We start from the raw sequence: 22,215 nt of genomic DNA, 5'->3' as shown, positions 1-22,215 counted from the left end.
TAGGAATATAGAAGAGGACATATAAATGCATGGATATAAAAGGGGATGGTCAATTCATGGAAATAATAGACTGTAGGGCCCATGAGAGGGATCACTTTGGGTTTGAAGTTGCAAGGAGTAGGAAACTGGGACTGGTAAGGTCTGGTAAGACCGATAATAAAGTTATGTATGGGTAACTTATATGGTATAATAAAAGTTTCAGTTTTATATTTTAGAGAAGATAAAGATGATGTGAAAATACAGAAGCATTCTAAAAATCTGTATGGGAGGAAGATGGAGAGTAGAAAACAAATGAAGGAAAGCCACTAGAAAGCCACCCAATGGCATAGTATACGTGAGAGATACATTGCTTTGCCTCTGCAATGACAATCATCATGCTTTAATTTTTTTTCTCCTATTAGGCTAAGGAATCAGTGACCCCAGAAAGATTTAATACCATAAAAAACCTATCTTGGAACCCAGCTTGAAAGAATCCCACTCACCTTCATCTTACATAGGCTTTACAGAATGTGCCCCATTCAATTAACCTGGAAATTCCACAGGTAATTGACAATTTTCAATACCTGCTGGGAAAACTGCATTCTTCAGGGAAGCAGGCAATAGATACATGTTAAAAAGCCACTCCCCAAACACCAGTTTTATAGAAGTAATAGCAATGTATAAATCATAGCATGCGTTAGAAGACTTCTATGCAACCAAAAGACACATCGCATATAGAGAAATAATATATGAAATAACATAACCAACAAACCATTAGCATTCAGAATATATTTTATAATTTTCTACAAATTAATAAGTAAAACACAAGGAAGCCAAGAGAAAAATCAGGAAATGATTAATAGGCAATTCACAAAAAATAAAACTGAAGTATTCATTGAACATATGTGAAAGATGTTCAAACACCAATATTAAATAGCGTTCATCTCTGAAGGAGGAAGAGGAGTAGGGAATAAAATTTGGAAGAATTGCAAAGTGAAATGCTGTTTCATATGTAATATTTAATATCTTTAAACAGCAAAAAACAGAGCAAATATTGCTAAATATTGAAATCTGGCCACCTAAGTGGTAAATATATGCATGTTTGATTTACTTTCTATATTTTTGAAATATTTCTTAATAAATTATCTTAATAATTAATAAATTTTGAAATATTTCTTAACAACAAATTTACCATTTCACTCTATAAAAATTTCCCCAACTATCACTTTTATGAGGTAAATGATAAGGGAGGCAGCATGAATTAGGGGAAGGACATAGGAGCAGGAGTTAGAATCCTAAATCTATTCCCGAATCTGCCACTTGCCCACTCTGTGACCTTGAGCAAATCACGTAATTCTTCTAAAACTGACTCCTCATCTGAAAAATTTGAATAATGTCCACCTTTACAACATAACATTATTGTGAAAAGTGTATTATTTCAAACATATAAAAGTGATGTTCAAATGTAAAGAAAATATATAAAAAATCTCAAAACCTCCAGTTACTGTGAAATTAAATGAAAATACTTTCCCATTTACTGTCATTCTGAACTAATGGAAATGGACTTTAGAAATACAAAGACACATGTTTCTTCTTACCGGGTCTATTAGCTGGGAATAGAGTTCATGGCAATTGTCAAAAATATACTTGTATGTAGAATCCAGGCAAGCTCTGACACAGTCCTTTACCACCATGCTGGCCTTTGGGGGGTTTTGCAGCTCCAGAACCTGACAGACAAATTATTTTCTTAACTTGAAAAGTAGAATATTGCAATTCAGTATAAATAACTCAAACAATTTCAATAAATGCTTTTAGTTGATTTTTCTATGTTCAGAAAAATGTGGTCTTAGAAATGTTTTAAATGTGTAAGTATCTACTTTCACTTTCTGATGTGACTAGTCAGTGAAAATGTTCATACTTGTACATATTCAAATAGTAACATTAAAGTGACTAATTGTATTATTCATTCATTTATTTTATTCAATCATTTGACAAACATTTATCATCTATTATATGCCAGATAATGGTTATACTGCAATGAACGATAGAAACAAAAATCCCTTTCCTTGTGGAGCTAAATTCTAGTAGATAAAAACCAAAATAAATCATAAAGTATATTATATGATGATTCATGTTGAAAATAAAAATAAAACAAGAAGGGATAGAAGGTATTTCAGTGGAATAGAATTAATATAGAGGACAGCAATAGTGCCTGAACTCAGAGAAGTAAGAGTATGTAACCAGCAAAAAACCACACATATATACTGTTGGGAGAACCTTAACTTTGAGCAAAGTAGGAAGAAATTAGGCTGTTTGGGTAGAAGAGCAAAATGACCGTACTTATCTTTTTAAAAGTTCCCTTATGCTACCTTAAGGTGGGCTATGGAAAAAGTAAAGTGACCAGTGATATGAATAGTGCCATACTCAAGTCAAGAGAAGATAGAAGATCGTGCTTGGACTATAGTGGTAAGCTAGGAGCTGACTGTTACAATTTTGGAAGGGAGAGCAGGACTTGCTTACATTGTATAACTTACATGAGAGAAAGAGAGGAGTCAGGACCCCAAGGTTTTAAGCTGAGTAACCGGTACCGTGGAGGTGGCCTCAATTTAGATAGGCAAAGCTGTGCTTGGGAGATCAGGAGCTCAGTTTCAGAAAGGTTAAGACTGAGAAGCAAGCTTGTTATGTATACGAGTAGAGATCAAGTAGATGTCTGGTTAAATGAGTCTAGAGAGTAGAGATACCTGGATAATTCTAGCCCTATGACATCCGGCAAATGAGATAGAATGAATCAGTGAAGACAGGAAAAAAGTGGTGAAAACCAGAAAAGAGCAGCCAGTGAGCTAGGAGGAAAACTAAGCAATAGGAAATCTAGAAAATAAAGATTTCCCTGGAGGAGGAATTGATGAAATATATTAAATGATACTGAACACTATAGCATGAGGGTCAAAATTTACCATTAGATTTAGCAAAATAATGCTCAGTTGGTGATTTTGAGAAGATCATTTGGTGAAGTGATGGGATAAAAGTCTGACTGAAGAGGGTTCAAAAAATAAGGGTTATTTGAAAATCTAATATTGTTAAAATTTCAGTTCTCTCCAAATTGATGTATAGATTTAATGCACTGAGAATCAAAATTCCAACAAGAACTAATATCACCTAAACAATTATGAAAAAGAAGGAAAAAGGGTGGAGGACTCACGGTATTTGATTTAAAGATTTGCTATAAGGCTACAGTAACCAAGACAGTATGCTAATGGTGAAAACACAGACATGTGACAGTACACAGAGTCCAGAAATAGACCCAAATAAATATGGACAATCGCTAGAAAAAAACGACAAAGTACATTTCATCAAAATTAAAACCTTTTTCTGTTTAAAAATGAAAAGGCAAAGGACAGGGAGAAAATATTAGCAAATAATGTACCTGACAACAGACTTGTATCTAGAGTATATAAAGAATTCTTAATATAATGACAACTAGGTGAAAATATTTCAACAGACTGTTTATAAAATAAACTCAGATGGCAATTAAAACCAAGAAAGAATGATCAACAACATTAACTGAGAAAATTAATACCACAATAAGATACTTCACTGCTATTAGAATGGCTAAAAAAGAAAAAATCAAAACCATGGAAAATACCAAGAGCCAAGAGCTTCACTGTCAGATTCAGAGCAACTGGAAGTGGAATTCTCACACATTGCTGCTGGGAATGTGGAACTGTACAACTGCTTTGAAAAACAATTTGCCATTTCTTGTAAAGTTAAATATACATTTATCAAGTATGTTTACTTGACAACTATTATGTATTTACCCAAGGAAAGTGAACACGCGTTTACACTAAAATATATCTTTAGTCCATTGTATGTGTTTGCTTCCTCTGTTGAATACTAATTGACTATAAAGGTGTGGATTTATTTCTGGGATCTCTTTTCTGTTCCATTAATCTATTTGTCTGTTTTTATGACAATACCACACTGTTTTGACTACTATGGTTTTGTGGCACAGTTTGATATTAGGTAGTGTGATTCCTACAGCTTTGTCCTTCTTTCTCAGGATCCCTGTTCTATATGGGGCATTTTGTGGGTTCATATAAATTTTTGAAATATTTGTTCTAGTTCTGTGAAATACATCATTGGAATCTTGATAGGAATTGCATTGAATATATAGATTGCTTTGGGTATTATGGACATTTTAATGATGTTAATTTCTCTATCCATGAACATGGTATTTGTTTCCGCTTATTTGTATCTTTTTAATTTCTTTCTTCAGTGTCTTATAATTTTCCAAGTGCAGGTCTTTTACAACATTGGTTAGATTTATTCTTAGGTATTTTATTCTTTATGAAGCAATTGTGAATGGAATTCTTTCTTATTTTCCCTTTATGAGAGTCCATTACTGGTACATAAAAACATAATGGGTTTCTGTTATTCAATAAATGGTGTTGGAAAAATTGGACAGATATGTGTAAAACAATGAAACTTGACCACCTTCTTATACCACACACAAGGCTAAGTCAAAATGGATTAAAGACTTAACTGTTAAAACCAAAACCATAAAAATCCTAAAAGAAAACATAGGCAATAAAATTTCAGACATTGCTGATAGCAATATTTTATCTGATATGTCTCCTCAGGCAAGGGAAACAAATATCGAATGGGATTACCTCAAACTAAAAAGATTTTGCACAGCAAAGGAAACCATCAACAAAATAAAAAGACAACCTACATATTCACCAATACATCTATCAAGGGGTTAATATCTAAAATTTATAAAGAACTAATAAAACTTAACACCAAAAACCAAACAATCCAATTTAAAAAATGGGCAAAGGACCTGAATAGACACTTTCCCAAAGAATACATACAGATGGTTAATAGACATATGAAAAGGTGCTCTATGTCACTAATCAGAGAAATGCAAATTAAAACCAAAAAGAGATATCATCTCACACCTGTCAGAATGGTTATCATCATTAAATCAAAAACAAGTGATGGTGAAGATTTAAAGAAAGAGGAACCCTATGCACTGCTGGTGGGAATGCAGATTGGTGCAGCCGCTGTGGAAAACAGTATGGATACTTCAAGAAATTAATGGATCTACCTTTTGAACCAGTGATCCCACTTCTGGGAATATATCTGAAAGAACCCAAAGCACTAATTCAATGAACATAAGCACCCCTAGGTTCATTGCAGTGTTATTTACAATCAGCAAGATATGGAAGCAGCCTAAGTGTCCATCAGTAGATGAGTGGATAAAAAAACTATGGGACATTTACACAGTGCAATACTACTCAGCAATAAAAAAAGAATAAAATTTTACCCTTTGCTACAGCATGGATGGACTTGGACAACATTATGCTAAGTGAAATAAGCCAGTCAGAGAAAGACAAATACCATATGGTTTCACTCATATGAGGAATCTAATGAACAAACTTAACTAATAAGTAAAACAAAGATAGAATCATAGATGGAGAGAGGATGACAGCTAATTGGGTGGGGAAATTAGGAGGTGGAGGGATTAAGGAAAAAAGGAAAAAGGACTCATGGACATTGACAGCAGTGTGGTGATTGTGAGGGGGAAGGTATATAAGGGAGATAAATGGTAATGGAAAAATATGATAAAAAATAATAAAGTTGGGTCTCACCATCAGTCTCTACACACTGTTTAAGCAGCTGCTGTCAGAAGATCAGAACTGACATAAATTCTATTTATTCCAGTCATCTAATGTAACTGATTTTAAACCAAATGAATTTTAATTGAACTTTAGATAATCTAAAGGATTACTGATATATATATATATATGTTTTCTGCTTCTCATATTATAAACTACCATTTTTAGTGCTTCAAGTAAAAAAATTATGGGCTACTGAAAGGAAAAATTTATTTCTATTTTCTATTTTTTTCCATACAGGAATTTTCTGAATAAACATCATCAAACTTTTTTGTTCAATTACAGCTGTCTGCATTTTCTCCCCACCCCTCCCCCCCTACCACATCCAAACCCACCTCCCTCCCTTTGCTTCCACCCTCCCCCTTGGTTTTGTCCATGTGTCCTTTATAGTAGTTCCTGAAAATCCTTCTCCCCACTGCCCCTTCTCCCCTCCGCTCTGGCTATTGTTAGATTGTTCTTAATGTCAATGTCTCTGGTTATATTTTGTTTGCTTTTTTCTTTTGTTGATTATGTTCCAGTTAAAGGTGAGATCATTTGGTATTTGTCCCTCACCGTCTGGCTTATTTCACGTAGCATAATGCTCTCCAGTTCCATCCATGCTGTTGCAAAGGGTATAAGCTCCTTCTTTCTCTCTGCTGCATAGAATTCCATTGTGTAAATGTACCATAGTTTTTTTTATCCACTCATTTACTGATGGGCACTTAGGTTGCTTCCAGCACTTGGCTATTGTAAATTGTGCTGCTATGAACATTGGGGTGCATAGGTTCTTTTAGATTGGTGTTTCAGGATTCTTAGGGTATAATCCCAGCAGCAGAATTGCTGGGTCAAAAGGCAGTTCCATTTTTAGTTTTCTGAGGAAATTCCACAGTGTTTTCTACAGTGGCCGCACCAGGCTGCATTCCCACCAATAATGTACTAGGGTTCCCTTTTCTCTGCATCCTCTCCAACATTTGTTTGTTGATTTGTTTATGTTGGCCACTCTGACAGGTGTGAGATGAAGACCAAAAGTTTTAGCCCAAGGCCTGCTAAGTAGCTTTGGGAAAATTTTACATGAGTTGTCCTGCTAGCCAAATTATGATTGCAGAGAACTTGCTGTTAAAGCAGAGGAGATATATCTCAAAACAAATGCCTGCACAGCTTGGGCGCTAATCGTTAAATACTGTATATTAATAGTTTAAGCAATCAGATATACTCTTATGTAAACTTTGCCAGTACTGAAAATGAAAGTGACCACAACTGGGGTAAACTTAAAGAGTCAGCTATTTTCTTTTCAAGAAAAAGTCAGCAAGATATCTGAGTTAAAAATAAACTAAGAAGTAAATGCCATTTCCACTCAAAACTCTTAGGGATTTTTTTTTGTAAGTGCCGTGTCCACTTACTAGAGAGCTTTATTTAAAAGAGGTTTAATTAAAAACTACATTTAAGCCAAATGTATTGGAATACCTTGTGTCTAGGATAATTCCTTTTCAACACACCTTCTATTGGAAGATTCATTTCACTCAGATGAAGGCACCACAGATTAACTGCCTAGGCTGAACAGTACTGATCAAGAGATGGGTAAAGTCTAACAAATTTTTGAACAGCAAAGGAAACTATCGACAAAACAAAAAGGCAACTTACTGAATGAGAGACAGTATTTGCAAAAGATCAGATATGGTGTTAATATTAAAAATATATACAAACTCATACAATATTGAAAAAAATAAACAATCTAATTAGAAAATAGGGAGAGCACCTGAGTAGGCAGTTTTCCAGTGAAGACATACGGATGGCCAACAGGCACATGAAAAGGTGCTCAACCTCACTAAGTATCAGGGAGATGTGAATCAGAGCTACAATGAGGTGCCACCTCCCACCTGTCAGAATGGCTATTGTCAAAAAGACAAAAAAAAAACAAATACTGGTGAGGACATAAAGAAAAGGAATGCTTATGCATTGTTGGTAGAAATGTAAACTGGTGCAGCCGCTATGAAAAATAGTATGGCGTTTCCTTAATAACATTAAAAATAGAACTACCATATGACCCAGCAATCCCACTTCTGGAAATTTATCTGAAGGAAAAAACCCCACTAATTTGATAAGAATATGCACCTTTGTGTTCATTATGGCATTGCTTACAATAGCCAAGATATTGAAGTGACCTATGTTTCCACGGATAGATGAATAAGGAAGATGTAATACATACACACATAATGAAGTATTACTCAGCCATAAAAAGAATAAAATCTTGCCATTTTCAAAAACATGGATGGAACTTGAGGGTATTATACTAAGTAAAATAAGACAGAGAAAGACAAATACCGTATGATTTCACTTATGTGTGAAATAAAAAAGAAAAACAAAAACAAATGAACAACAAGAACAAAATGGGAGCAGACTCACAGATACAGAAAAACAAGTGGTGGTTGCCAGAGACAGGTGTGGGGAAATGAGTGAAAGGGGTAAAGGGTTTAACGAGTACAAACTTCTAGCTATAAAATAAATAACCACAGGGAAGTAATAAACGGTATAGAGAATATAATAAAAATGCTGTAGTAACTGTATGGTGACAGAAGGAAATTAGACTTATCATGGTGACCACTTTGTAATGTATATAAATATCAAAACACTAAGTTGTCCATCTGAAACTATTATAAAACCATAAATCAGTTATACTTGAATTAAAAGGAAGGAACCATAAAGCCAGTTTTACCAGGCCATAAATGTGTTATATCTCACTAAGTCAGTGACAGAAATAAAATAAGTTACCTTCATCCTAAAAAAGGTGATACTTGTTAGCAGGTCCACAGTTGATTTCAGATCTTGCAGCCTCTCAGCATTGCTGGCAGGAAAATTTTCCTGGTCAATTAGGAAACAAAAAAATGTATAAATTATCAGCATTAAGGCTCTGGGGGAAAAATAAACTAAAACTAGTTTTCTGTGAACAAGAATGGAAAGTAAGCAGTGTAAAAATTTTAAAATATCCCTATAGTAGTCTTACAATATTTTTATGATAAAACATTACAGAAAGTAAAAAATTCAAAAATATTATCTTCTTAGTCTTAGGAAGGTATACCCCTCTATTTATTCCCACAATGCAATAAAATATACAAAACAATCTTATGAATATCTTGTTATTGTCATTCTTCTTTGTCATAAAATAGTTTTGCCACTAAGAAGGGAAGACAACATATATTTGAAAATATTTTTTATAATTTTCTCAAGAAGGGTAATTTTTTTCAAAAATACTTGGGGAACTTTTCCATGTGCTACATTTACTTCTAAACATGAGTAAATTTTATAAAGTTAAAAAAATAAGACTGTGCTGCATAGTCCCCCCTTGAAGTACTGTAGATTTTAACAAAAAGTTTCTCTTAGAGTGATTTGGTGAGACATGTCTTATAAAAGTGGAGATGTTTTCAGATTGGCTTTTAAATGGCCGTCGGGAAAATCACAGGAGACTTTGTGCTGTACATGAACTGGAGGAGAGTTGGGGTGTCTGGGTGATGGCAAATGAATGAACTCAAGGCCCTTCTGCCCCAGATATTTTTCGATTGCCTGGCACACCAGTTCTCTTCTCCGAGTGTTGGCCCCAGTTCAAACATAAAAGGTGAGTCTGACAAAATTTGGTATTTAAAATTTCCAGAAATATGCAATTAAGATAGCCACCAATAAAATACTAAACAATGAATACATGGGAAATACATGTGTGCAGATATAAAAAGATATTTATGGTACACTGTTAAGAGTGCAATCATTATTATGATAGATTTTTTTGATAAATAAAATTTGTAACTAAAATTATATGTGTGGATCTGCACACACATGCATAGATATATTTGTGTGTGTTTCACCTGGAAGTGAAGAGTAAAATTGTTGACAATGAACTCTGAACAGCTTCAAGAAAACATGCTTACTGATCTAGGAGTGTGTTAATTAGTGAGTGTCCACAGGAATCTGAAAACCTGGGGAAATATCAGCAGGGCCTCTCAGTAACAAGGGGTGAGCTTTCAAGATGAGGACTGGGCCACATGTGTACTTCATAAATTAGCTGAGAGTCACTCAATCTGATGGTTATTAAAAACTTATAAAATTAAGCTACATACATACACACAGTATTGTAGGCTTATGTGGGGCAAGGTACCTGAACACGGGACACAGGCTTGCTGATTTGGCGGACAATTCTAGTATGACAGGAAATGAGACCCCATATCAGAATTTTTATTTTCCATTATATAATGAATAGTTCTTTTACAACATGACAAGAGATTCTCTGAGCCAAGCACAATAATTTTGTACATACCCTATACTTCGACAGGTCAATTCTTAAAGAGTTGTGCAACTGGTCTAGTAGTTTTATAAATTTTTCCCTCTGTACAAAGAAAACACAAAATAGGAAAATGAAAATAAATGGTCACTCAAAATGTAGTTCATATAACAATTCTATCAGTTGTTGTCCCCATTTTATAGAAAGCAAGGTTCAGAAATATCAATGATTTATTTCTCCAAGATTGTAGGGCTGCTATGTGACATAGCAGTGATTCAAACTAAAGTCTCTTTGACACCAAACTCACATTCTTTCCAATAAATCACACTGCCTCTCAGTAATGAATGAGAGAGTATCCAGAGAATTTACTGTAGAAAGAGTCCAGGCAGCTGAATGGCCACTGTGCTGATTCACGGCAATATGAGTCAGGAAGAGAAAATATAACTGTGTCTCTACCCCGCACACCAGCCCACCTGCTCAGAAATAAACTACAATTTTTAAAATATTTCTCCCTCCTATGGAAGTGGGAACAGCTGTTGTTTTTCAAAAACAATTTCAAAAAGCACTTTCATTTTGGTAATGAGTGCAGGTTTCATAATCTGAAAGGATCTATTGCCTTTAACTTATGTTTAAATTTAGTGCTAAAAATGTGTAAAATATCAGGCAAAAAAAGAATACTGATGCTTCCTCTGATGCTTATCAGTGTAGGACTGACCTCTTCATAGAGGGATTTAAAGATAAGAATAAGTTTTGCTAATAAACATAAGGATAAAATTCTGTGGATTTAATAAATTGGATAAAGTAAAAACATTAAAGTCACACACAAACTTTGTAGGTAGATAGTTTCACCATCCTGTGTCTGATTACTGATCCAAAGTGTGTGTGTGTGTGTGTGTGTCCATATATATATATATGTGTGTGTATATATATATATGTGTGTGTGTATATATGTGTATATATATATATATATATACATATATATATATGAGTAAATGACAGTAAATGTCTCTGCCTCCATTAATATTCTGTATATACCAAATTGCGCTGTGAAGATACTGGCAAAAGTGGAAACTTTTCCTAGTATTTTCACGTACAAGGTGGATTTATGGGCTATATAATTCTTATCCCTTGAAGTCACTGATCTGGATGCAGTGAGCTGAATATTAATTAAGTTGATGAATTGTTCCTAAGTTGAAACTGCAGTTTTCTAAACACACTGCCATCCTCAGGTTCACACATCAGTGAACAAAGTTTGAATATTGCCTCTCCTCTGTGTTAACCCTCATAGAGGCAATAAACGTATCTAAGAAATGAGCCTTGCCTTCCAGAAGTTTCCCCCTGGCTAGGCAGATTAGACTCTCCAGTAAAGCTACTGAAAAAATAAAGAGGAGTGGATTATTTTAGATTTTTCCTTATCATTTCCATCATACCTTCTTGGGGAGGGCATGACCTATGCTGTCCTTTACTGACCTTCTATTCTACCGTGCATGTGGTTCAGTGGCTCTCAATCAAATTAAAAAAAAAATGAAAGAGCTGCTATAGTCATCAGTTTAGGTCACGGTAAAGTTAGTCATTCAAAGATTGTAAAAGAAAACGTATGTGTCATATCTCTGACCTCTTTATCTGACTTCAGTGATTGGTACAAATCATTAAGACAGCTGACGTGCCCCTAAGTCAACTATGTACTGGCCCATATCACTGACCCTGTTATATACACTGGGACCAGTTTTTCTGGTTGTCTGTTCGATATCCATTCTTCCACTCTTACAATGGAACTGCATGAGTCAAGTCTATCCGATATGAAATGCCCACCTTCCCAGACCTCTTTTCCTCTAGAAATGGCCATGTAGCCATAGTTTAGGCCAGTAAGATATATACAGCTTATTAAAGGGCATGGACTCAGTTAGCATATTATCAATGAGTTACTGTTTGGAAAGATTCTAAAACAGTGCTTGGCAGACAGTATTTGTTGTATTATTGTTTGCTGACATAATCCTTTGTCAGGCTTTTTTTCCATGAGCTCTTTGTGTTTTTCTCCTTTTTCCCACCTTAAACTCAGACAAGGTCCTAGAAGGTAAAACAGTCATCCTGTGACTATAAGAAGAAAAGCTAAATAAATGGTAAGAATGGTGGAACAAGAAGCTAGAAGGAGTCCCCATACCTCCTCACCCTAGCCATGTCTGCCCACCCTTTAAAAAAATTACAGTCCTGCTATAATAGCCCTGGATTCCTTACTACATCTGTACTTAGGTTACATGGGGAAAATCTTATGTAGTTAAGTTTGTTTGAGTCTCTGTGTCATGCAGCTGAACAGAATCCTGACTGATACAGATCACACATTTGGTTCCTACCTAGATCCTCAGTAACTGGCTGGAAAATTTACATTCAAGGAAAATAGAAAACTGGAGAAAACTGTCAGACTTGTCATGAAGTCTCAAATAGTACCAGATAATGTGAAATTAAAACTGTGCTGCTGATTGAATTTTCATAGAGATCCTTTAAACAGCAGGAGAGTTTGAAATTTAATTTTACCTTCCATATTTCTATTTAACTACAGTGAGATTGCCTTTGCAAGAGCAGAAGAGGCCTACTGCCTGCATTGTGTGATTTGTAGAATAAAAGACTGGGTGATTACAGAATGTTTCCCCTAAGGGGCATGCCACGACATCAGAAACTAAGTATTAGCAGCTATCGGAAATTTAGGTTTAATTAGTTGATAAGCATAACTAGACCAGGGGACAGGAAACTAAAAAGAGCCAGATAATAAATATTTTCAGCTTTGTGACCTTTGTCACAACTATTAAACTCTGGGTTGTAGCAGAGTAGCTCCCATAGACAATATATAAACAGATGGGCCTGCTTTTTTCCAATAAAATTTTGTTTATGAACACAAATTTGAATTTCATATAACTTTTATGTAAAAAATAATAGTCTTATTTTGATTGTCTTAGCAATTTCAAAGTCTGAAAACCAGTCTTAGCTCATGAGCAATATAAAATCAGTTGGTGGGCCAATTTTGGCACCTGGGCAGAGGGGAGATTTTGAGTAGGGGGGAGCTGTTGCAACCCCACAAGTGCACTTTTAGTAGTTCTCCTTAGAATCTTGGGAACTATGGAAGGAGTAGATCTTTTAAGGAAGGGGTGTAAAAACCTCTGCACCATTCTCGGCTTCTCTCTCGTATCCTTTTCTTTCTCAGTATCTCAGTCTAAAAGCAGGGCAGATTTAACCTGAAGCTAATGACCTTAAGTTTTAGGAATGCTTACTTGCTCTAGCTTTCCTCGGAGGAGGCCAGGCCATGTGTTCACATGATCTTAGGTTTTTGTAACAATTGCATGAAAAGGATGGAGATTATTCTGACCTGGACTGGCAAATTGTGAAAACTATTTTTTGTATCATACCAAAAGTAATCATTGAATAAGAACAACAGAAACATTTCAAATAGAAGGAAAGCACAGGCTATTTTAATAATTTTTGATAATCTAATTACTGTTGATCATATTCTTGTTGATTTTTAGTTAATACTGATACCAACAGAGATATCATAACATTATAAAACTCTACTATAGTGATGCTATCAATAGTAAACAGAATAATACATTAATAAATGTCATCAATTCAAACAGCATTTAAGGAGTCACTTCATAGGCAAACTTGAAAAGAATTGAGATTATCATTCAATTCTTTGAAATGACCAAGAGAGCTTGGTGTTTCTCTCCAAGTTTGACTAAATGTTAGACAGGCTTCTTCGTAACTACAGGTCCTCACCTCTTTTTTTATTTTTAGAGTATTTTCTTTAGAAAACTAATAATTGTAAGTTTTTTCTTTGCCCATTTGGGATGTAAATCTTTTAAAATGCTCTTCCTGGTTTTATAAACCACCAACTGGGAGGGTTCTTTCTCAAGTACTACTTGAGAACCATCCTTTTGAAATGTAATTATTAAAGAGAAAGCACCCCTATCTCCTAGCCTCTGTGGGGAGGGTAGGAAACTAATTTTGATGGGTGTCAATTAGCAAACACAGATGGCTTAACCACAGAAAAAGACAGTTACAAACTGAATTCAATGTGTTGCACATGCCCATTGGTCAACCTTCCCCCTAACATCCTTAGATGCTTTCCCTCTCTCTCATTCCAGCCCTTGTTTCAGTGGAGTGGAGCTCAGGCAGGCCTCTCTCCCCTATTGCAATAGCCCTACATAAAGTCTTCTTTGACTGTTTAACTTTGTTGGGTGCAACTTTTGCTTTGACGTCACACATGAAAAAACATAATAAGTGTTTTCCCAAATTTGATGAGTCATTAAAAAGTATGTGGCATTATCAAATGAATTATGAAAAGAAAAAAAAACTTTCCTAAAGTATCGATTTAAGAAAGTTTGATCAACTGTGATAGATAAAGAGTGAATTATCTTTTAACAAAAATGTTATTTCAGAATTTTTATAATACAAAGAAGTGACCCAGCAACTGCAGTTAAAAACTGTAGAAAAACTCATAGAAGTATGTCAGGCAGTTCATTAATTAATGAAAATATTATGTTCTTTTTCTGGACTTGGTAATATTTGTGAAATTTGTCTTAACTTATAACTCATTGTGACTTATTTTTTACAAGAAATATTAATTTTATATAAAATTTTCTACTGACAATTTTGCATACTTCTTATTAAAGAGAGTCTGTACTTGAACAATAAAAAAAAAGTTAAAAAAAATAAAGAGAGTCTCGTCAAACTGTATAAGGTTTAGGCAGCACAAAAACTAGATCTACCTCTGTCCAGAACTAATTACTTGGCAAGTCATAGAGAAACAACCTTTTCCAATGTGTTTCCCACATTCATTCCCTCCTTTACCATATGACTCCATTTTCTCTAAACCAGTGTCTAGATGCAGCATCACTGTCTTCCAGGGCTAGTGCACAGCCCTCTCACTAATTTCCATTTAGTCCTTCTGTGTTCAATGCCAGGAACTGGTTTACTTTTTCCTCCTTTCTCCAGTGTGGCTCCCTGTAGTTTTGAGGTTAGAAAACTACATGCCATGTTTCTCAAACTCCTTTGCAGATACGTTTCTGCAGTTATCTTACTTTCTGCCTATTAGATGCATGTGTACTGCCACCTTTGGAAAGCACACGTGAGATGCAGCCATGTTCTGCTTCTTGGTTTAATTCTGCTGCTAAGTAAAGTCCTGGAGATACTCACTCCTCAGTCCCTGGTCACTAGCTTTTGTGGTTATAAAATAACAGTTGCACTGGAAATAGAAGCCACCTTCTGATTCTTCTTTCTGACTATTAGAAAGCTCATAGCTTTTCTTGCAAGTCAGTTTCACTGTGATATTTTAAGTATTACAGAAGGATCCTCCTCCAGTCCTTCAGATGATATTGTAAGCATCTAATTCCCTGTGCCAAACTATTTTCTATTTAAAGTTGCAAGGATGGTTTCTATTACTACAACTGAATTCTGTCTGATACACATTCTATCTTTCCCTCTGTAATATTTCCTCTACAGAGTGATCTTTGCAAGTCAAAAGTTCTATCAAATTATACCCTATGCCTCAAGATGAAGTCCAAATGTTTTAGTGGGCAATTTAGTATCAACCCAATAACACAGTGTTCTCTTATACTTCCATTTTTTATTCTATCAACCATTCTCAGGAGGCAGGCTACCTTACACAAACTTACTTTAACTTATTTTGCATCTTTACTTCTTGTGTTAACTCAAGTGTCCATCCAGCCTGAGGTAGTTTTTCTACCACTTCTTGGACATTGAGTGTATCATTCATCTCTAAAAGCCTTGTTCCTTCTGTCAAGCTTTCATGAACCCTTGAAGAGAACCAATCACTTGCTTTTTGATTAATCTCAAAGCAAATTTGAGTATAAACTCCTTTGCACTTATCACACTTTGGGAGTAGTTTATGGTCATTCTTACAAGTGGTTATGTGAATATCCTATTAGAACAGAATTCCCAGACAGTGAGATCAACATCTTTCAGTTCCTCTGCTACTTGCCATACACAGTGCCTTGCATAAGGTATCACATATACATGTAGTAAATGAACAAGGGAACAAAAAACACATATAGAATGCCAAAAATATTAGTATATTTGTTTTGCCCTGTACTGTTTATGTCAAAGAGGGTGTATATGCTCAAAAATTAAGTGAGATAAACATCACTTTTACTAATAATATATTTGCTATTTTTGTCTTAAGGGAACTAAATACATTTCTCGAAGACTTTTCTTCAAAATTGAATCATTGACTCCCACTTTATGAAGTTTTTGTTCTTTTCCAACCCTTGATCCACCCTTCATGTTTTCAACACCCATGGAGATGTTCTATTCAATAAAGTTCTTTCATCTTCTTTATTCCAAACAACCTTTATACTTAGTGGTGTGCTGCTAAATCATCTTTCTGAAAGAAAAATGCCTTGGTATTTAACATGTTCCAATTTCCATGATGTAAATACTCTCAGTATTTTTACTTTTAAGGATGGCTGTGTTCGATTACCAGTTTGCAATATTTCTGAAAATGCAGCAATTATTGCTTTGAAGCAGGTACAAACTAGCTCCAGTATATCACTGTTTTACACTCAATTTTCAACAATCTGCTCCCAGAGCTACATCTTGGATTTGAGAATGCCCCTGTAAAATCTTATGAAAACAAACAAACAAATAAATAAATAAAATCTTATGAAATAAATTACATTACTACCCAAACCCTTTGTCTCTTTCTCTGTCATGGTGCCACTTAACAAACCTAGATGCCATGATGAATCACTTCTACTTTTCTCTTGACAGAATCATCTGTATACTGCTTTCATTTCCTATTTCTGCAAAATTTCAGCCTAGAGTCAATCCAGCCAGCGGATGAATCTGATACTGCATCAGTTTCAGAATGCTGAGAAAATCGCACAGTCACACAAATTGTGACAACAAATTTATGTGTCCCAACATCAAATCCAACTGTCAGCTTTATGAGGAATTCCTCTGACATAGTCCTGAAACATTCTTCTTTACATTACCTTCAGTAGCTTATCGAAATCTTTATCATCCTCCTTCACCTCATGCGTCTGTATCTTAGCTCTTGCCTTGAGGAGGAGCACTTCTTGTACTTGTTGACAACCATAGGGAAGGTTAGGGAAATGGGGTATGACTCCCTCAATTTTTCACTCTCATATCAAAAGCTTAGTGTTCTCTGCAAAAACTCCTGTACTATTTTGTTGAATTTAGAATAGACTGTGTCCTTTCTCCCAAATGTCCCTCCTTCTGTCCTCTTAACTGCATGCACTTCCTTCTTTCTCCTCAGGCATGTTACTACATCACTCATTCTCCATCTGATAAATATGCAACTTCACTCTTGCAACTAGTTTTTATCCTAACAATTTAAACTTATTCAATTTGAGGACCAAGAGGGCGGCATAGGGAGACACACTGCGCCTCCTCGCACAACCAGAACTGATAGAAAATCAAACGGCAAGGAAGTCCAACACCAAGGAAATAAAAAATAAACATTCATCCAGACTGGTAGGAGGGGCGGAGACGGGCAGCAGGGGTGGAGAGGACTCGAGTTGCCCTGGCGGGACCCAGACTGGTGGAGTGTGGGACGAATGGGGCAGGCAGTCTGACCACTAGCAGACCCTGCAGCCCCACATTTGCGCAGATAGGCCTAGAGGGCCGGACTCAGAGTGGCAGAGAATGGGGCAGGCAGAGCGGCAGGTAACACCCCGCGGCCCCACATTCGCCCACAGATAAACCGGACAAATGGTGGGGAGAGAAACAGACCGCGCAACCCAGGGCTCCAGCTTGGGGGGAAATAAAGCCTCAGACCTCTGACTGAAAACACCCATGGGGGTTGGGGCGGCAGCAGGAGAGACTCCCAGCCTCACAGGAGAGGTCGTTGGAGAGACCCACAGGGGCCTGGGGTGTGCACAAGCCCACCCACTCGGGAACTAGCACCAGAGGGGCCCAATTTGATTGTGGGTAGCGGAGGGAAAGAATGGAGTCCGGTGGAGAGGGGAGTGGGCGCCATTGCTCCCTCTCAGCCCCTCCCCCATGTACAGCCTCACAGTGCAGCGACCAGCGTTACCCCGCCCCAGTGAACACCTAAGGCTCCACCCCTTAAAGTAACAGATGCGCCAAGACCAAAAAAAAAAAAAAAAGAAAAAAAAATGTCCCAAATGACAGAACACTTCAAAGCTCCAGAAAAAATACAACTAAGTGAGGAAGAGATAGCCAACCTATCAGATACACAGTTCAAAACACTGGTTATCAAAATGCTCACAGAATTGGTTGAATCTGTTCAAAAACCAGATGAAAAAATGAAGCCTATGCTAAGAGAAACAAAGGAAAATGTACAGGGAACCAATAGTGATGCGAAGGAAACTGGGACTCAAATCAATGGTGTGGACCAGAAGGAAGAAAGAAACATCCAACCAGAAAAGAATGAAGAAACAAGAATTCAGAAAAATGAGGAGAGGCTTAGAAACCTCCAGGACATCTTGAAATGTTCCAACATCCGAATTATAGGGGTGCCAGAAGGAGAAGAGGAAGAACAAAAAATTGAAAACTTATTTGAACAAATAATGAAGGAGAACTTCCCTCATCTGGCAAAGGAAATAGACTTCCGGGAAGTCCAGGAAGCTCAGAGAGTCCCAAAGAAGCTGGACCCAAGGAGGAACACACCAAGGCACATCATCATTACATTCCCCAAGATGAAACAGAAGGAGAGAATCTTAGAAGCAGCAAGAGAAAAGGACACAGTTGCCTACAAAGGACTTCCCATAAGACTGTCAGCTGATTTCTCCAAAGAGACCTTACAGGCAAGAAGGGGCTGGCAAGAAGTATTTGAATTCATGAAAGGCAAGGACCTACATCCAAGATTGCTCTATCCAGCAAAGCTATCATTTAGAATGGAAGGGAAGATAAAGTGCTTCTCAGATAAGGTCAAGTTAAAGGAGTTCATCATCACCAAGCCCTTATGATATGAAATGTTAAAGGGAGTTACCTAAGAAAAAGAAGATCAAAAATAGGAACAGTAAAAATGACAGCAAACTCACAGTTATTAACGACCACACCTAAAACAAAAACAAGAGCAAACTAGGCAAACAACTAGAACAGGAACAGAACCATAGAGATGGAGATCACATGGAGGGTTGTCAATAGGGGAGTGGGAGGGGGAGGGGGGGGAAAGGTACAGAGAATAAGTAGCATAGATGATAGGTGGAAAATAGGAGGAGGGTAAGAATAGTGTAGGAAATGTGGAAGCCAAAGAACTTATAAGTATGACCCATGGACATGAACTATAGGCGGGGAATGTGGGAGGGAGGGAGTGGGCAGGATGGAGTGGAGTGTGGGGGGGAAATGGGACAATTGTAATAGCATAATCAATAAACATATTAAAAAATACTCAACAACAAAAAACTTATTCAAATTTATCTTATTAAATAAAAAAATCCCCACCCAAACCAGACAGTACAAATAAAATATTTTATGACAAACCTTCTCACTGTTGTTGACCATTCTCTTTTCCCCTTCTTATTCAAATTCCTTAACACAGCAGTCTCTTTCCTCACCAACTTTTACTCCTTTCTTTTTACTTTTTGATTATAAAATTTATCAAATACAATATAGAAAATTTACAATTTTAATATAAAATAAATACAAAACAAATTATTAGGTATAATCCCATCTGGTTGCTGCACCACTGGCATTCTAGCACATTTCCTTCCAGTCTTATTTAGAGCTTTGTATCATTTTTTCCATTTATCATTATAACATGAGCATTGCTCAATTTTATGAACTTTTCTTTAAAAACTTGATTTTAATGACTGCATTATATTTTAGTGAATAAATAAACCCTAGTTTACACAACTATTCACCTATGCGCTTCACTAAAGAACGCTATGAAATTAGACTTTTACCTCAACTGCTTCACTAAGCAATGACCGCCTAATTGTCAAATCCAATGGGCTCATTTCTTTCCCCATCTTATTTGAACTTTGCAACACCTAACAATATTATATACTCTCTTTTTCTCAAAATAGTTTACCTTGCCTTTCATAATATCACATTTTATTATCATTTTTGTTTAATTTCTTTAACCATTTTCCTCAGCGAATCTTGCTCACTGCTTTTCTCCACCCCCTAAGGTTCTATCCAGTTCACTTTTTTCTTGAACATTTTCATCTAAACCATGACTTCAAATAACACTTGTGCACAAAAAAGCCTGAGTTTGTAAGAGTAATGGTTTTGTTTTCTTGAGTATTTGTTCTATAATCATCATAGGAAAATAAGGTTGGCCACCGGTTTAATTTTTGAAGACTCAGAATGTCTGGGTTACACCTTTGAGAAGGATAAAGAAGAGCCAATATAATGGTGTTTCTAAGTCACAAGTGACAATATCAGCTTCAGAAATCAGATAAATAAGAACCTTAAGCCCTAATGTGAACATAGGGGACATGAAACTTACATATATTTGACTGTGAAATTGAATTATTTTCAATAGGTAGAGAAAAACATGGTTACATTTGAAGTCCAACTCACCAATTTATCAAGATATTTTTGAGAAAGATTTCTTTTTGGCCCTCTTCTATAATAAGTCATTTGATTTATATAATGAAGTTTGTTATAACCATGTTGCCGCTGAAACACTGAAAAGTACTGAAATCAATTTAGTTTGTCTTCTTTGGGTCAGTGTGAAGTAAAAAAGTATGCTAGCTCATTTTCCTCCAGGTAGCTTTTATGGTGGATATTAATCATATAAACACATAGTCTTTCTCAGTGGTAGAAAGGGTTAGTGTTCCACAAGGTTGGTTTATTCTGTATGATGCACCCAGGCAGAATATTAAAAGCAAAACAGTTTCATAACACTGAATGCTGTTACCAAGATGATGCTTGTACAACAAAACTATTCTACGATCTGGTACTGGTCATGATAGTATTTTCTTGAGCTGGCCAGGAAATGTTCTTCAGTCCCAACTCTTACAAGAGTCAATCTGTCTAGCCGAAGTAGCTGATGATATACTGTTTGTACCACAGGTAGAGCAGGGGAGATTAAATCTTCATAGCTCATAGTGCAGAGCACTTCAAATGTTTACAGAGTGGCTTACCATCATTTACCTCATTTTAATTTGAGAAACATGTTACAGAAATAATTCTTACCCTCATTGAGCAGATTGAGAAACTGGGGCTTGGATGACTCACAACTGACTTGCAAATTTTGAGTAGGAACTCAAACCTGATGACTCCTGACCGAGATACAGTTTTCTTCTACTAGTATTTATTTTGACTTTTCATTAAATAACAATTACTTTTTCCTTTTATTCATTCCAATTAATCGTACCCACCTCATACGCATTTTCTTTTCAATAACAAGACAAGAAAAGAGTAAACACAGCAGCACATATACATTTTTCCCCCTGCTGGCTTTACACACTTTAATTTGCTGGGTTTCATTTATTTCTACTCTATGACATGTACTGCTCTAAATTTGATTTATAACCACATTATCAATAAAAAAATCTATCAGTGAACCAGTTCAGAAGTTCAGTGGGAAATGTAACTGTGGTGTCTTGGAAAAATACCCGTCACACAGGGATACTGGACAGAGCTACTGGCCCACAGTTGCCCTGACCAAACCCTGGGAATCTTTCCAGGCAGTGTTACTGAGTTTATATGCTGAACGCTCTGAAATTTGTCCTTCCTTCTTTATCTCCACTAAATCTTGGTTTAGATCTTCACCACTCTACTGGGATTATTGTTAATTTATATCCTATTTTCAGTATTGTCAATTTCAAAGTCATTATGCTTACAGAGAATGAGTACCAGTGATGGGGCAACGAATAATACTTGAGATTCCGCAGGATCCCTGAAGTTTTAATTTTTAATGCCTTTTTGATGCATCTGAATACTTCAGGAGGACAGTCTTAATTAGATATAGATTGTTCTCTTAGACTCTTTACACACCTATTATTTTCTTTAGAAGATGTGCTGTTTGTTATCCATCAGTACTAGTAGGAACCAATAGAAAGTATAAATAAGCTGGGGTGGGGTGGAGGGATGGGGAGAAAAGGCATACAACTGTAATTGAATAACAATAAAAATTTTAAAAAAAAGTAAAAATGGAGCATAATAGTCTCCAGAGAAGCCAAGCAATCTCACATTGGTGTCTACAATGGTGAATTCCAAGTTTGCATACATGAAGAACTTCCTAAAAAATACCAATACTCTCACAACACGTATGTTTTTTCCCGCTGGAAAAGGTCATCCCAGATATGGACATAATCTAATGAAGATGCCTCTTGACTGTTAAAATTATTTTACTACATATATTTCAAA

General features: G+C 36.0%; 1 protein-coding gene across 4 annotated transcripts in view; it reads right to left on the bottom strand.

Annotated features, from left to right (window-relative positions):
• Positions 1-22,215, bottom strand: part of UNC13C (unc-13 homolog C) — a 543,682-nt gene that overhangs the window by 239,811 nt on the left and 281,656 nt on the right. For all 4 annotated transcript variants that reach the window (XM_053928749.1, XM_053928748.1, XM_053928751.1 and 1 more), the window contains 3 exons: positions 9,937-10,005; positions 8,403-8,492; positions 1,578-1,706 (listed from right to left, as the gene is read on the bottom strand). In XM_053928749.1, the coding sequence (XP_053784724.1) occupies positions 1,578-1,706; positions 8,403-8,492; positions 9,937-10,005 (288 nt within the window). The remainder of the gene's footprint in view (positions 1-1,577; positions 1,707-8,402; positions 8,493-9,936; positions 10,006-22,215) is intronic.

This window comes from Desmodus rotundus, chromosome 7 (genome assembly GCF_022682495.2).
Source record: "Desmodus rotundus isolate HL8 chromosome 7, HLdesRot8A.1, whole genome shotgun sequence".
Classification (NCBI taxonomy): domain Eukaryota; kingdom Metazoa; phylum Chordata; class Mammalia; order Chiroptera; family Phyllostomidae; genus Desmodus; species Desmodus rotundus.
The sequence above is the reverse complement of the archived record's forward strand: the minus strand, read 5'-3'. Positions and strand labels throughout refer to the sequence as shown.